The sequence below is a fragment of the Carlito syrichta genome, unplaced genomic scaffold, assembly GCF_000164805.1.
Source record: "Carlito syrichta isolate Samal-C Ts95f unplaced genomic scaffold, Tarsius_syrichta-2.0.1 Scaffold305827, whole genome shotgun sequence".
In the NCBI taxonomy this organism is placed as follows: Eukaryota; Metazoa; Chordata; class Mammalia; order Primates; family Tarsiidae; genus Carlito; species Carlito syrichta.
In genome coordinates, this window is record NW_007249923.1 from 89428 (window position 1) to 104942 (window position 15515).

A 15515-nucleotide genomic window follows, 5' to 3' on the forward strand; every position below is an offset into this window, starting at 1 on the left:
CCGGAGCCCAGCAGGTCGAGGCTGTGGTGGCCGGGAGCAGCCACTGTACTCCAGTCTGGGGTGACAGAGTGAGACTCCAACACAAAAAAAAAAAGAGAAAGGAAGACGAATAAGATGGTTTCTTCCTCCCTCGGCAACCCTTCTTCTATTAGCATTTTTGCCTTCATAAGCTCACCCAATCCTCACAGCACCCACACATTATAAGCACTCTAGTCTCCATTTTATGGATCTAACCCTAACCGCTTCACTGCAGTCCAAGAGACCCAGATTGAAACTGAAGCTCTGATAGTTGGATGAGCTTGAGCCTGTTCCCTAAGCCCACAAGCCTCAGTTTCCTCATCTATTAAATAAGAACTACAGCAAAACAGTGGAAAGAGCCCAGTCTCAATTCTCTTTAAAACTCAGTGCTCCCCAAGGTACAAATATGGGTGGGTTTGTTAAGCTTGGAGGGGTAAGAGTGAAGCTTTGGCAATAATTGCCGCTGGAGTCCCTGGCTCTTTGGTGATGGCACTAACATGTGTCCTGTAGTCTATATCCTGCCCAGCTCTTCAGGGTACCAGACTGTCCCTATACTGAGCTGTACGTTGATCCCTGTCATGCTTTCTCAAAGTGCTGGCTGCTCACATGAGGAAGGAAATAGCTGACTACTCAGCAGGGAGCAAGTGTTCCCTGGAACTCCACAGCTGAGGGAAGGTATGGCTTGAGCCTCTGAGTGGACCACTCCAGGGCTGGTGGCCAATTGTATTGGGAAGAGGAGGGCCATCACATCTGGAGACCTGGTCTGGCTCCAGCTCTGCCACCCCTAGCTGTGTGACACAAGGCATGGCTCATCTCCTCTTCCAGGTCTCAGTATCCTTAGCTGTCTGTAAAATAAGTGGGTTGGATAAGATAATTTCTGAGGACCATTCCGGCTTTAATGCTTTAAGAAGTGAATTCAGGGCCGGGCTTGGTGGCTCAACCTGTAATTCCAGCACTTTGGGAGGCTGAGGTGAGTGGATTGCCTGAACCCGCTGGTTCAAGACCAGCCCAGGTAACTTGGCAAGACCTGTCTCTACAATAAATAAAAAATTAGGCAGGTGTGTGGTAGCGTGCACCTGTAGTTCTGGCTACTTGGAAGGCTGAGGCAGAAGGATTGCTGGAGCCCAGCAGGTCAACGCTGGGGTGGCCATGAGTGTGCCACTGCTTTCCAGCCTGGGCGGCAGAATGAGACTCTGACTCAAAAAAAAAGAAAAAGAAAAAAGAAGTGAATTCAGGCCATGCATGGTGGCTCAAGCCTGTAATCCCAGCACTTTGGGAGGAGGAGGCAAGAGGATTGCTTGAGCTCAGGGGTTCGAGGCCAGCCTGGACAACTTGGTAAGACCTCATATCTACAATAAATCAAAAAATAAGCCAGCATGGTAGTGCATACCTGTAGTTCCAGCTATTTGGAAGGCTGAGGTGGAAGGATTGCCTGAGTCTAGCAAGTCAAGGCTGTGGTGGACATGAGCTTGCTACTGCACCCAACCCAGCCTGGGCGACAGAGTGAGACTCCAACTCAAAAAAAAAAAAAAAAAAAAAAAAGAAAAAGAAAAAGAAAAAGAAGTGAATTCACGGACTTAGCAAATTCCAGATCCCAAAGAGATATTACTAAATGATTTGAAAAGTTTGAGTGTCACACAGTGGATGAGATTTATAGTGTCCAGAGCCCCGAGATATATTAATAAATGAGAAGGTTGGGTTTTGCACAGTGGATGAGGTGTATAATAAAAGCGAGCATAATGACTGAAGAGAGAGGTTTAGCAAGGTAAAGTCTTGCCCTTCCCCTGACACCTAATTCCAGAGGCCAGCTTAGGATCCAGACCACCTGGCCAGTGTGGCATTAAAAGTTCATACTGCAACCCCCTTGGGTCCCCTCCCACTATGGGAGCTTTTCTGTCCTCTTAATAAATCCTGCTTTCAAAAAAAAAAAGTTCATATTGCAAAAAGGTAAAATAGTAATAAAAATGACGATGAGAATAAAGACCAGCTTTCATTGACTGAGTTCCTATTTTATTATAGCTTGTGCCAAACACTTTAAAAATATCATCTCAATCTTCTCTCTCTCTCATTTACTTTCTAAATAAACTGTATTTTCCAATCTAAAAAAAAAATACCATCTCATTGAATGCCCACAGTAATTTATAAAGAGGTCCTATCATTGTCTGTGTTTTACAAGGAAAAATATCTAAGGAAACCAAGGGAAAAAAATCACATAACTTCCAATGTCAGACAAGACAGATTGCATTAAAGTTAGATTTGGAATGAAACGCTCTTAATCACCATCCGTTAGTCTTCTAAGCCATGACAGAATTTAGACTTAAACATAGACATCTGCCTTTTGGACAACTTCATCGTGTTTCTGAGTGGGACCATCACCAGCAGGTGCATTTCCATGCAACCCAGTTTCCCTGGGCCAGGCATATGTGACAACCAGGCAGTGGCAAGAAACACAAGCACACGTTGAGCTGAAATTAAGCCAGGCAGCACGTGTTTGTTGAGCACTCTGCTGGTGCTTGGTTCCAGAGGCAAAGCAAGGTGAACATCGGGTAACAGATGTGAACTTTACCCTTAGTAGCCCTGTTAGGCTGATGAATATGCATCTGTGATATACTCTGGTGTGTTGAGGCAGAAGGGGAAATAAAGGATAATGACCTGGGTGGACACAAGAGAGCAATGTCATCCCCTGTGCAGTCCCCCTGGAAAGTCTGACTAATTCCCATCCACAGTAAGGTAACATAAGCCAAGAAGTATGACTTCACACTTGGTAGCAGTCTGGAAATGTCAGGCTGAAAGAGAGTCTCCCATAAAAATAAACATGGTTTTCTACAGAACACTGAAGGTCCTACTTTTAACAGCTTCAGTGGGCCCATCATGATTCACAAATCAAACAGAGGATGGAGGATCCTGATGATTTTTCAGTATCCTGGCCTCCAGAGAGAGCCTCCAATGGGTCATTACTATATTCAAAGATGAGCTGAAGCTGGGCTTGGTGGCTTAGCCTGTAATCCCGTACCTTTGGGAGGCTGAGGTGAGTGAATTGCCTGAGCCCACGGGTTCGAGACCCACCTGGGCAGTGAGACCTCATCTCTACAGTAAATCAAAAAATCAGCTGGGCATGGTAGCGCATGCCTGTAATTCTGGCTACTCGGAAGGCTGAGGCGGAAGGATCGCTGGAGCCCAGCAGTTTGAGGCTGCGGTGGCCGGGAGTGGCCACTGCACTCCAGTCTGAGCGACAGAGTGAGACTCCAACTCAAAAAAAAAAAAAAAAAAATAAGATGAGCTGAATGCAAAGTCATTAATTTACTGAGCAAATATTTGCCAAGTCCCACCACAAGCCAGGCATTAGGCTGGATGCTAGGGGAACAAAGATGAATAAGACACAGTTCTTATTCTCCAGGATCTCAGGGTCTAGGGAGGGAGAGGTATGTGCCAAACATGGCAGGAATGCAGGGAAGAAATTAATAACCTAAATACAGGATAAGAAAAGCTTCCTGGATAAGTGACGTTAGTTGAAGCTCAGAGGATGGGAAAACTGACTAGCTGAAAACAGTGAAGGGTGTTCCATAAAGAAAGAGTAGCAGCCAGGAGTGGTGGCTCAAACTGTAATCCCAGCACTTTGAGAGGTGGAGGCAAGAGGATTGCCTGAGTCCAGGGGTTCGAGACCAGCCTGGGCAAATTGACGAGACCTCATCTCTACAATAAATCAAAAAATTAGCTGGGTGTGGTGGTACATGCCTGCAGTTCCAGCTACTTGAAAGGCTGAGGCAGAAGTATCATCTGAGCCCAGGAGGTTGAAGCTGTGGTGAACGTGGGCATGCCACTGCACTCCAGCCCAAGTGACAAAGTGAGACTCTGACTCAAAAAGAAAAAGAAACTTGTAAAAGAAAAAGAATAGCAATGTGAGAAGGCCAATTAACTTAAAGGGCAAGGCATGTTCAGAAATGGTAAAGTGTTTAGGATGTTCAAAAGAGGGTACGTGAAAGGAACATAATAAGGGATAAGGGTCTGGAGAATGGTCATAGGAGTGAGTAATAGTAGGTATGAAAAGAGAGAATGGTAGCATCTGCTGTCAGTCCTGGAAATTGACAATAAGGACCACAGTGCAGTCTGACTGAAGAATATCACTCAAAGCAGCAGCCCAGTGGAAACAGTGGAACACTGCATGCTGTCAGGAGCACTTCTGTAAGTAATGTAAGCGATGGCTATGGGTTGAATGATTCTCTGACAAGTGAGCCATCCATAAGATAATATAGCTCTGCAGCCCGGGCCATGTTTGGGGGGCTGCACAGCAGGTTTGTGGATGCCATATAAAGGAAGGAGTAAGGGGCAGGTAACAGGTTATCCCCAATTGGACAGATTGGACACATGGCTGGGAGTTTGGCTAAATGGTAGGAAGGAATGCTCCCAGTAAGACAGTCTGGCTGAGCTGAAATTTGAGGCAGAACATCAGTGTTATCAAGGGGCCTAGAAAATAACTGCCAAACATCTGCATTTGGCTAGAGAGGTTCGGAAGCTTGAGTGCTTGGAGGTGGGGGTAAAAGGCAAGAATATTTAACTCAGTCATGAAGATTTGAGGTCATTGGAAAATAAAATGACAACGGCCTCCTTGCTAGTTGCCAGGTATCTGGCTAGGCACTTTATACACATTGTCTCATTTCATTTTCATAACACCTTGCAAGACAGATACTTTATAACTCACATTTTACAGTGGCAGAAACCAGGCTGAGAGAGGTGAGGCAGCTTGCCCAAGCCTCACAGCTGGTGAACAGCAAAATTTTGTTTTAAATACCAGATCTGCCTCTAAAGCTTGTGTTCTACCTTCAACTTCTTATTTTGAGACATTTTGAGCCTACAAAAATGTTGAAACATAACGCAATACACCTACCCATTTACTCTTCATCTGGAGTCGCCTGTGCTGTATGCCATGTCACCTCCTCTCCTCTAAGATACTGGTTGGGCTATGACTGCTATATAGCACAAAAGCTGCAATCTGATAGAAGAAAGTCATGGAAAAATAAGGAACTTAGGAAAAACTCCTCTACAGAGGACTGAAGAAAACATGAAAATGTATGAACATCCTGAAGGCAGAGATAAAATAGGCAGAACAGCTATGGACTGTCCAGTTCATGTTTGCAGCCCAGGGCTGGCTGGGGGAGTCATTGGCAATGGAAATGGAAGGTCATCCCTAGAATGCAGGGGTTTTTTATTTTTGCTTTGTTTTTGAAAGCAGGATTTATTGAGAGGACAGAAAGGCGCCCACAGGGGGGGGGGGGACCCGAGAGGGTTGCCCTGATGCAGGTTTTTAAAATGGATTTGGACCTTTACATCTGTACAAACATTTAGCCAACATTCATTCAGTGCTATGTTGCACTAGTTTTGTTTGTCTGTTTGTCTGAGTCAAGGTCTCACTCTGTTGCCTAGGCTGAACTGCAGTGGCATGATCATGGCTCACCGTAGCCTCTACTCATGGGCTCAAGCAATTTTCCTGCGTTGGCCTCCCAAAATGCTGAGATTATAGGTGTGAGCCACCATGCTTGGCCACTTTCTGCATTCTTTGATGTGTCAGAACTCATAAAATAATACTCTAGGCCAAATGGTGAATGTTTCCAATAGGTCACAGAGGAGGAGTTACTACATTTTTTTTTCTCACCTTCTAGACATACATATAGCCCGAGCAGAAACTTTGGGGCTTGCCTAAAACTGTTAAGGGCTTGGAAGACCGAAGAACTGAGCTTCAAATTCTGATTCTAAGCTGGGCTCAGTGGCTCAGCCTGTAATCCCGCGGCTTGGGAGGCTGAGGTGAGTGGATTGCCTGAGCCCGCAGGTTCAAGACCCACCTGGGCAACTTGGTGAGATCTCATCTCTACAATAAATAAAAAATCAGCCGGGCGTAGTAGCGCGTGCCTGTAGTTCCAGCTACTTGGAAGGCTGAGGCGGAAGGATCGCCAGAGTCCTGCAGGTCGAGGCTGTGGTGGCCGGGAGTGGCCACTGCACTCCAGTCTGGGCGACAGAGTTAGACTCTAACTCAAAAAAAAAAAAAAATTCTGATTCTACTACTTTATCTGAACTCTTCTATAAAATGGACACAACCCTACCAGTCTCAAAAGGTTGTGAGAACTGTAGCGATAAATTAAAAGTGGTCTTGGGGCTCATGCCTGTAATCCCAGCACTTTAGGAGGCAGAGGTGGAAGGATCACCTGGCCCGGGAGGTCAAGGCTGCATGAGAGAGACTGTGCCACTGCACTCCCAGACTGCACTTCAGTCTGGGTGACAGAGAGAGACCCCGACTCAAAAAAATAAAAGTAGTCTTGATATAGAGTGTCAGTCACACTCCTTCTAAGTCATTAATAGGGAAAGAAGACCAGAAGACAGAATGAGGGCAAAGACCTTGTCTTGTTTTGCTTTTAGCTCCAGAACTTGGCCCGGAGCATAGGACTTAATTTTAATTCTAATTTTTTTGTTTTTAGAGACAGGGTCTTACTCTGTCGCCCAGGCTGGAGTGCAGTGGCGCGATCACAGCTCACTGCAGTCTCGAATTCTTGACCTCAAGCGATCCTCCCGCTTCGGACTCCTAAAGTGCTGGGATTACAGGCGTGAGCCACCGCCTTTATTTATTGATTTCTACTCCACTTGGCTCCCAAAAGGATTTAAGGTGGTAGCCACGCCCTCACGGTGACATCAGAGCACTCTCCTTCAACCGGGGGAAGTGTTATAAGGTTCATATTTCCAGCGTGGTGAGGAGCTAGACCTAAGCTAGACGACACAGACTTGGTAAGACGACATTCAAGCGTCCCAGATTTCAAGAATCTAGCTTGTCGCACCACGCAGCCAACTGCGGTGTCACTTTGGGTCCTAGTTACGCTGTTATGAGGAAAACCTACCGGCAAGGGAAGCTCCGCAAATTGGGTCGCAGCCCTCTCCTCTTCTACAGCAGCGATCGCGCTTAAACACTACGCTGAATGCAGACAGTCCACTGGGCTTCAGGAAACTCGGACGAGGTCTAAGCTCCCGCGCGGGCTGAGCCAATGGCGCGCGGGAGGCTGGGAATTGTAGTTTTTTCCAGCCTACGAGGGCGGGGTCCGAGGGCTGGGTTCTCAGGCCGCGGGGGTGAGTGGGTAGCCTCGCTCCCAGGCTCGTCCCGGCGTTTCCGGTCGCGGGCGGGATCTGGAGGTGGAGGGGCGCCGCCGACAACGCGCGCGAGGCCATCTGGGAAAAGGGGCGGTGCCAGCGGATGCGCGCGCAGCGGGCCGGCAGTGGCGGCGGAGATGGAGGAGGGCGGCCGGGATAAGGCAACGCTGCAGCCCCAGCAGCCCCCAGCGACGGCCCCAGGCGGCGCCGACGAGAAGCCGGGCAGCAAGGAGCGGCGGGATGCCGGCGACAAGGACAAAGAGCAGGAACTGGTGAGGCGCGGCCCCAAGAGACGGCGGAGGAGGCCGCGGGGCTGAGTCACGGCGGCTTCCCAGGCCTCAGGCCCGACTCCCAACGGCCCCACTGTGCCCCGGACACAGGGGCGGGAAAAGGGGCGACCATCGGCATTCCCAGAACCCTGTCTCTCTGCCCCTCATTCTCCATTCTGCGCTGTCAATTCCGCGGTCCCCACCAATCCTCACCACGGCTTCGTGAGGTGGTCTCGGCTCGTTATTTCCCCCATTTCCTAGAATGGCATTCAAGCAAGCTCAAAACCTAGCTGCCTTCCCACCAGGGCTTGCCATTCCTGCTCTCTTTCCTTGTACATCTTGTCGCTCCGTTGGAAGTAGGCTTATTCTCCACCTGCCCCAGGGTGAGTGGGAGGAGGATGTGTTTAGGATTGCTTCTCTTCATGAGCTCCCCCCCCCAACTCTCCAGTCTGAGGAGGACAAACAGCTTCAAGATGAACTGGAGATGCTCGTGGAACGACTGGGGGTGAGTCATGATGTTAACATGATTGACTGTGTGTTTGGATCTTTTCCACTTGTTTGCTTTACCCTGTTTTGAGGCAACAGTACATGTGATTAGACCATATTTTAGGGTCAGTGTTATGGTGATGATGAGAGGCAGGAAAGTTAAAAAGGATATTTGTGCAGCTTTGTAGCTTTCTCTTGTGGGAGAAGCAGAGTTCTTAACTTTTAACTGGAGTCATTTGTTTTTGTGCTAGGCAGTGTGCAGGGAGTTGAGGAATCACAGATGAATGAGACACGGCTCTTTTCCTGAGTTAGTCGCTAGTTAAATACCTCTATTATGACTTGGAGGGATGCACCTCCTTTTTGTCTGAGCCCTAACATCTCCTGACCAGGAGAAGGACACATCCCTGTACCGACCAGCCCTTGAGGAACTGCGGAGGCAGATTCGTTCTTCTACAACTTCCATGACTTCGGTGCCCAAGCCTCTCAAATTTCTACGTCCACACTATGGCAAACTGAAGGAAATCTACGAGAACATGGCCCCTGGGGAGAATAAGGTAAAAACTATTTTAGAAGTTCATGTAAGCCTAGTTTAGGAATACTTTTTTACCTAGACCATGGGGCTCATGGTGGGTCCCTGGAAGCCTGATAGACCTAAGCCCTGGTCTAGTTGAGCAGAATTTATCACAGTCAAACTACTCACAGAAAACTGAAAAGAGGATCAACTTCTCAGGAGATGTTGTTTCTGTCATTTGTGTTGGACCTGGGGATTTCATTAGCACGGTCCATTATTAACTTACGTTTAACCTCAATTTTTCTTTTTCTTTCTATCCCATGTATGTTGTTTTATGTATACATATTTTTTTAATTTCTGAAATACACCCCACATTCAATCACTTCTCTGTCTGTTGGTACAGCCTGATCCAGGAAATCCTTAGCTCTCACCTGGACTGTTGCAGTAGCCTCCTAACTGGTGTTCTTGCTTTTGTCCTTCATCTCCTACACAGTCTGTCTTTCACGTAGCAGCTATAGTGATCTTTCTAGATTATGGGTCTTTTCTGCTTAAAGTCTTTTAGTAGTTTGGCCAGGTGTGGTGGCTCAATCCTGTAATCCCAGCATTTTGGGAGGCCGAGGGGAGTAGATTGCCTGAGCCCACGGTTCAAGACCAACCTGGACAATTTGATAAGACCTCGTCTCTACAATAAATCAAAAATTAGCCGGGCATGGTAGCGCATGCCTGTAGTTTCAGCTACTTGGAAGGCTGAGGCTGAAGGATCGCTGGAGCCCACCAGGTCAAGGCTGCAGTGGCCACGAACATGCCACTGCACTCCAGCCTGGGCAATGGAGTGAGACTCCGACTCAAAAAAAAAAGCAAAACATAGAAAGACAAAATTTTTTAGTAGTTTATGATTGCAATTAAAGTAAAATTCAGAGTCTCTACCTTTCTCTGCTTTTCCTCTTGTTCATCACCTTTCAGCTGTGTTGTTTTAAAAGCGAGATAGCAACACCAACCTTGGTTTTTGTGAGGCTTAGCTTAGTTAATGTGTACCTTTCTAGTACAGAGACTGGTATATAGTTAATAGTTTTGGGGACAGTGACAATGATCTTGATTCTGTGTCACACTCCCCTTGCCTAGAACTGTTGGATTTTACTTCGGAGAACTGTCTTCTTACAGCGTTTTGCAGCTGACATCATCTCTGTTTTGGCCATGACCATGAGTGGGGAGCGCGAGTGCCTCAAGTATCGGCTAGTAGGCTCCCAGGAGGAATTGGCATCATGGGGTCATGAATATGTCAGGTAAGACCTTTTCTTCTTGAAAGTCTGAAGGGGACCTCTGAGGCGTAATTCTAATTCTGTCTCTTAGAGTTCTGTCTGTTTTGGAGTACCAGAATATTGAATTTCCCAGACATTGAATTCCTTGGTCCACAGGGAAGTGCTTTCCCTGAAGCTGTGCTTCCTTAATGGTCTGGTCCTATCTATAGGCATCTGGCAGGAGAAGTGGCTAAGGAGTGGCAGGAGCTGGATGACACAGAGAAGGTACAGCGGGAGCCGTTGCTTACCCTGGTGAAGGAGATTGTCCCCTATAACATGGCCCATAACGCGGAGCACGAGGCTTGCGACCTGCTCATGGAAATCGAGCAGGTGGATATGTTGGAGAAGGACATCGATGAGAATGCATATGCAAAGGTCTGCCTCTATCTCACCAGGTCAGTGAGCTTGATAGGGATGGGTAGCAGGTCTGCCCTCCCCAGCACCTCTCTCTCAATTGTGCCTTCTCTGTTCTCTCAGAGCATTTGCTCAAGGGTAGCGTCAGGCTGTAGTTAATTTGTTGATGTAAATGAGTTTCTTGTAGACAGACTTTGTGTCTTGTTAGTACTAACATCTGGCATAGTGCTTGGTATATTTGTCATTTGTTTTGGGTACGTGAATTCAGTGGTACAAATGAATGTCTGGGACTTTCTGAATTCTTTATTACTTCTATCTTTGTAGTTGTGTGAATTATGTGCCCGAACCTGAGAACTCTGCCCTACTGCGGTGTGCCTTGGGTGTGTTCCGAAAGTTTAGCCGCTTCCCTGAAGCTCTGAGATTGGCGCTGATGCTCAATGACATGGAGCTGGTAGAGGACATCTTCACCTCTTGCAAGGATGTGTATGTAGGGAGGAAGTTGGCAAAGGAAGAGAGAAGCTCATGCATGGGGCATTTACATGAAGAGCGGGGACTCGTAGTTTCTGGTTAGGGCTTGAGGGGCTTTCCTGTGTCTTTAGTGGACAATGGTGAGCAGACGTGCTGGCTCTGTCCCACAGGGTTGTACAGAAACAGATGGCATTCATGCTAGGCCGGCATGGGGTATTCTTGGAGCTGAGTGAAGATGTAGAGGAGTATGAGGACCTCACAGAGATCATGTCCAACGTGCAGCTCAACAGCAACTTCTTGGCCTTAGCTCGAGAGGTGAGACTCTTTGCCCTTTTCTCTTCAAGGCTTTTTGGTTGTAATTCTATGTATCATTTCACTTCCCGGACTGTACCTCTGACTAGACTCTCCTTGGTCAGAATTGCCATTCAGTGGGATAGCACAAGTGACAGCTGGGGGAGTTGTGACCTTCTGACTTCTTTTTAGCTGGACATCATGGAGCCCAAGATACCTGATGACATCTACAAAACCCACCTGGAGAACAACAGTGAGTAGGCTTCTCCATGTGTGGGGATTGGAGGATTGTTAGTTATTTTATTTTTTGTGTAGGCGTCTCACTCTGTTGCCCAGGCTTGAGTGCAGTGGCATACTCACGGCCACTACAGCATTGGTCTGCTGGACTCAGGTGATCCTTCTGCCTCAACCTTCCAAGTAGCTGGAACTACAGGCATGCACCGCCATGCTTGGCTAATTTTTTGACTTATTATAAAGATAAGGGCTCACCAAGTTGCCCAGGCTGGTCTTGAACCCCTGGGCTTAGGCAGTCCCCTTGCCTCCACCTCCCAAAGTTCTGGGATTACAGGTGTGAGCCACTGCACCCAGCTCTTTTCCTACTCTAAACTTTTCTTTACTGTTCCTCTCCCTCCTGTGCAGGGTTTGGGGGCAGTGGCTCTCAGGTGGACTCTGCCCGCATGAACCTGGCCTCCTCTTTTGTAAACGGCTTTGTGAATGCAGCTTTTGGCCAGGACAAGCTACTGACTGATGATGGCAACAAATGGCTCTACAAGAACAAGGACCATGGTATAATTGTGTTCTTACTTTGTCTTTTGTGTCACTCTTTTTCTCCTCCTAGATTCATATATTATCTGTCAAGAAATCCACAGTGCAGTTCCTTGGAGAGTCATTTATGACAGTGTCTTTAGTGTAAGGCCATTTTAAGACTGATAACTTCTTTTTTGGTATAGGGATGTTGAGTGCAGCTGCATCCCTTGGCATGATTCTTCTGTGGGATGTGGATGGTGGCCTCACTCAAATTGACAAGTACCTGTACTCCTCTGAGGACTACATCAAGGTTGGTCTGGATACAGCCCACTCTTGGGGATATCCCCTTCCTATCTTCTAATACCCAGCAGTGCCTCCCTTTCACTGGTTTGGTCTGCCCACTAGTGTGGTCTCCAATTAAGGCAGATGCTGCACTGAGGCCTGTGTTGCATTCTTTGTGATAAGGAAGGCAGAGAAGCCTGAGTGAAGAATCTGTTTGTTTTTTGTAGTCAGGAGCTCTCCTTGCCTGTGGCATCGTGAATTCTGGGGTCCGAAATGAGTGTGACCCTGCTCTGGCACTGCTCTCAGACTACGTTCTCCACAACAGCAATACCATGAGACTTGGTTCCATCTTTGGGTAAGGTTTTCTGCTTCTCTTTCTGGTAGCTTTCATCCTGTAAGCTCTTATGTTGCCAAGGACTACCACTGTGCCTGTTGGATATTCGACTTTTGTTGAATGTTGAAATGATGACTGAGTGACCAGTCCTCTTTTTGTTCTTTTCTTGCCCTGCTCTTGGGTATGTGTTGGGGACTGCCTCTCTGTGGCTTTTACAGGCTAGGCTTGGCTTATGCTGGCTCAAATCGTGAAGATGTCCTGACACTGTTGCTGCCTGTGATGGGAGATTCCAAGTCCAGCATGGAGGTGAGTAAAGGCTGCTAGACATTTAGGGTAGGTAAGTAGGGTGCTGTGATTCCCACTCTCTATAGTAGATTGTGAAAAAGAAATGTGTGTCTGTGTGTGTGTGCGTGCACATGCACCTTTGTGTGGGGCAGGGGGAGTGTCACCTCAGTGGTCTTGAGGCTAAAGAGTTATTAACGTTTTAATATTAAGTTCTAGCCTTGGGATCCCTGACGAACTACCCAGACTAGAGTGAGGAGTAGCTTTCTTTTTTTTTTAAGTTGGCGTCTCACTCTTGCCCAGGCTACTGGAGTGCAGAGGCACGATGACAACTACTGCAGCCTCAACGTCCCGGGCTCAGGTGATTCTTCCACCTCACCCTCCTGAGTAGCTGGGACTACAGGCATATGCCACCACGTCTGTGTAACTTTTTATTTTTTCACTTTTAAACCAGTCTTTAATTTTCAATGCAAGTGTAAGGAGGCACATATATACACACAAGTATTAAGGAAGCAAGAATGTAGAATGTTGATATGTACCTTCATGTATTTTTTTCTAGCACTTACTTTAAAGTAACTTCATTTACATGTAAATTAAAAAAATATTTGTCGCTTATACTTCTACTTCCTTTTTAAGTATTCTCTGTGTCTCTCTCTTTTTTTTTTTTTTTTTTTTTTTTTGAGTAAGAGTCTCACTCTGTCGTCCAGGCTGGAGTGCAGTGGCATGCTCACGGCCACCACACCCTCGAACTACTGGGCTCAGGGGATCCTTCTACCTCAACCTTCCAAGTAGCTGCTACAGGTGTGCGCCACCACACCCAGCTAACTTTTGAAATTTATTGTAGAGATGAGGTCTCGCCAAATTATCCAGGCTGGTCTCGAACCCCTGGGCTCAGGCAATCCTCTTACCTCTTCTTCCCAAAGTGCTGGAATTACAGGCATGAGCCACCGCGCCCAGCCAAACATTCTCTTCAAATTATGTTTCCTGAAACTAACAGAAAGCATTCTCAGCGGGCTCGGTGGCTTAGCCTGTAATCCCAGCACTTTGGGAGGCTGAGGTGAGTGGATTGCCTGACGTGAGTTTGATACCAGCCCCGTCAACTTGGCGAGACCTCATCTCTACAATAAATAGAAAATTAACCAGGCGTGGTATTGTGCACCTGTAGTTTCTGCTACTTGAAAGGCTGAGGCGGAAGGATCCCTGGAACCTAGCAGGTCGATGCTGGGGTGGGTGTGAGTGTGCCATTGCACTACAACCTGGGCAATGGAGTCAGACTCCAACTCAAAAAAAAAAGCATTCTCTTAATACTAGCAAGAGGTGGGAGACCCATTAGTAACACCATTGTTCATGTTCTCTGTTTCATGTTCATTTTTTAAGCACTCTAGAAAGGGGATGGGACAGATTGAGACCATATACTTAACCCAGCTCCTTCTAGGTCTGAAGTGGTATCAAGGCAGGGGAATAAGGAAAGGTGGTTCTAGGGGAAACAAAGGTTGCAGTGCACTGCAAAATGACCACTGGAACCTATTTCTGGGTTTTCTTTCAACTAAAAGGAGATTGCATCTTTTTCTTAGGATTCAGCAATTGGGTTACTTACCAGGAGCATTTCAGTTTCTATAGACAAGCCTAGGCAACTAGTTACTATTTACATCTTCCCATTGGGAGTATCCAAACCTGAATAACCAAATTGTAGAACACCATCTGATAACTTCTTGCATCCAAAACTTCAACTCAGCATTCTTAAAATTCTTATTAAATATAAGAATTTTTTAGGATATATTATAGGCATTCCTATAATTACCATATTTACAAGATACAAAATTATATGGATAAAAAGCAAATCTCATCACATTGTATACTATACAGATAAGATTTATAAAGTAAATTGATTTTTTTTTTTTTGAGCTGGAGTCTCACTCTGTCACCCAGACTGGAGTGCAGTGGCCGCTTCCGGCCACTGCAGCCTCGACCTGCTGGGCTTCAGCGATTCTTCTGCCTCAGCCTTCCAAGTAGCTGGAACTGCAGGCGGATGCTACCATGCCCAGCTAATTTTTTTTTTTTATTTATTGTAGAGATGAGGTGTCGCCAAGTTGCCCAGGCGAATCTCGAACCTGCGGGCTCAGGCAATCCACTCACCTCAGCCTCCCAAAGCGCGGGATTACAGGCTGAGCCACCAGGCCTGGCCAGTATTTCAGATTATTGAAAAAACTTAATAAGTGTTAAGCTTTCATGTGCCATATACTTATGTTCAAATTTAAAATTTGTTAAATATATAACTATTAATTTGCAAAAGAGAGGTGCAGAAGTTGCACAAAACTTTTGATAACTAGTGGAACTGAGCTTTAAAAGTTAAGGCCATCTTCAGCCAGGTGCGGTAGCTCACACCTATAATCCCAATACTTTGGGAAGTGGAGGTGAGAGGACCACCTGATACAGGGGTTCAAGCAGACTAGGCAACTTGATGAGACCTCGTCTCTATAATAAATCAAAAAATTAGCCAGGCATGGTGGTGCATGCCTGTGGTACCATCTACTTGGAAGGCTGAGGCAGAAGAATCACCTGAGGCCAGCAGGTCGAGGATGTGGTGGCCATGAATGTGCCACTGTACTCCAGGCTGGGCGACAGAGTGAGACTCTAACTCAAAAAAAAATTAGCTGGTTGCAGTGACTCAAACCTATAATCCCAGCACTTTGAGAGGCAGAGATGAGAGGATTGCTTGAGCTGAGGAGTTCGAGGCCAGCCTGAGCAACATGGCAATACCTTGTCTCCACAATAAATCAAAAAAATTAGCCAGGCATGGTGGCACAGGCCTGTGGTTCCAGCTACTTAGAAAGCTGAGTTGGAAGGATTGCCTGAGCCCAGCAGGTCGAGGTTGCGGTGGCCATGAGTGTGCCACTGCACTTCAGCCTGGGTGACAGAGTGAGACTCCCAACTCAAAAAAAAAAAAAATTTAAATTAAGAAAAATAAAGCCGGGCTCGGTGGCTCAGCCTGTAATCCCGCGCCTTTGGGAGGCTGAGGTGAGTGAATTGCCTGAGCCCGCGGGTTC

General features: G+C 46.8%; 1 protein-coding gene and 1 long non-coding RNA gene across 3 annotated transcripts in view; one reads left to right on the plus strand and one right to left on the minus strand.

Annotated features, from left to right (window-relative positions):
• Positions 1-7031, minus strand: part of LOC103265071 — a 7641-nt gene extending 610 nt beyond the window's left edge. Inside the window, exons 1-2 of the long non-coding RNA XR_504613.2 lie at positions 6900-7031; positions 4904-5008 (exon numbers count right to left, since the gene is read on the minus strand). This is a non-coding gene — a long non-coding RNA (uncharacterized LOC103265071). The remainder of the gene's footprint in view (positions 1-4903; positions 5009-6899) is intronic.
• Positions 7032-7120: 89 nt separating this feature from the next.
• Positions 7121-15515, plus strand: part of PSMD2 (proteasome 26S subunit, non-ATPase 2) — a 13058-nt gene continuing 4663 nt past the window's right edge. Inside the window, exons 1-12 of one of the 2 annotated variants that reach the window (XM_008062777.2) lie at positions 7121-7418; positions 7864-7920; positions 8291-8455; positions 9535-9695; positions 9881-10105; positions 10389-10547; positions 10703-10847; positions 11016-11076; positions 11463-11609; positions 11774-11880; positions 12080-12207; positions 12405-12492. In XM_008062777.2, coding sequence (XP_008060968.1) covers positions 7284-7418; positions 7864-7920; positions 8291-8455; positions 9535-9695; positions 9881-10105; positions 10389-10547; positions 10703-10847; positions 11016-11076; positions 11463-11609; positions 11774-11880; positions 12080-12207; positions 12405-12492 — 1578 coding nt within the window. In that variant the 5' untranslated portion in view covers positions 7121-7283. The remainder of the gene's footprint in view (positions 7419-7863; positions 7921-8290; positions 8456-9534; positions 9696-9880; positions 10106-10388; positions 10548-10702; positions 10848-11015; positions 11077-11462; positions 11610-11773; positions 11881-12079; positions 12208-12404; positions 12493-15515) is intronic. The other variant, XM_008062778.1, reaches the window with a different exon arrangement.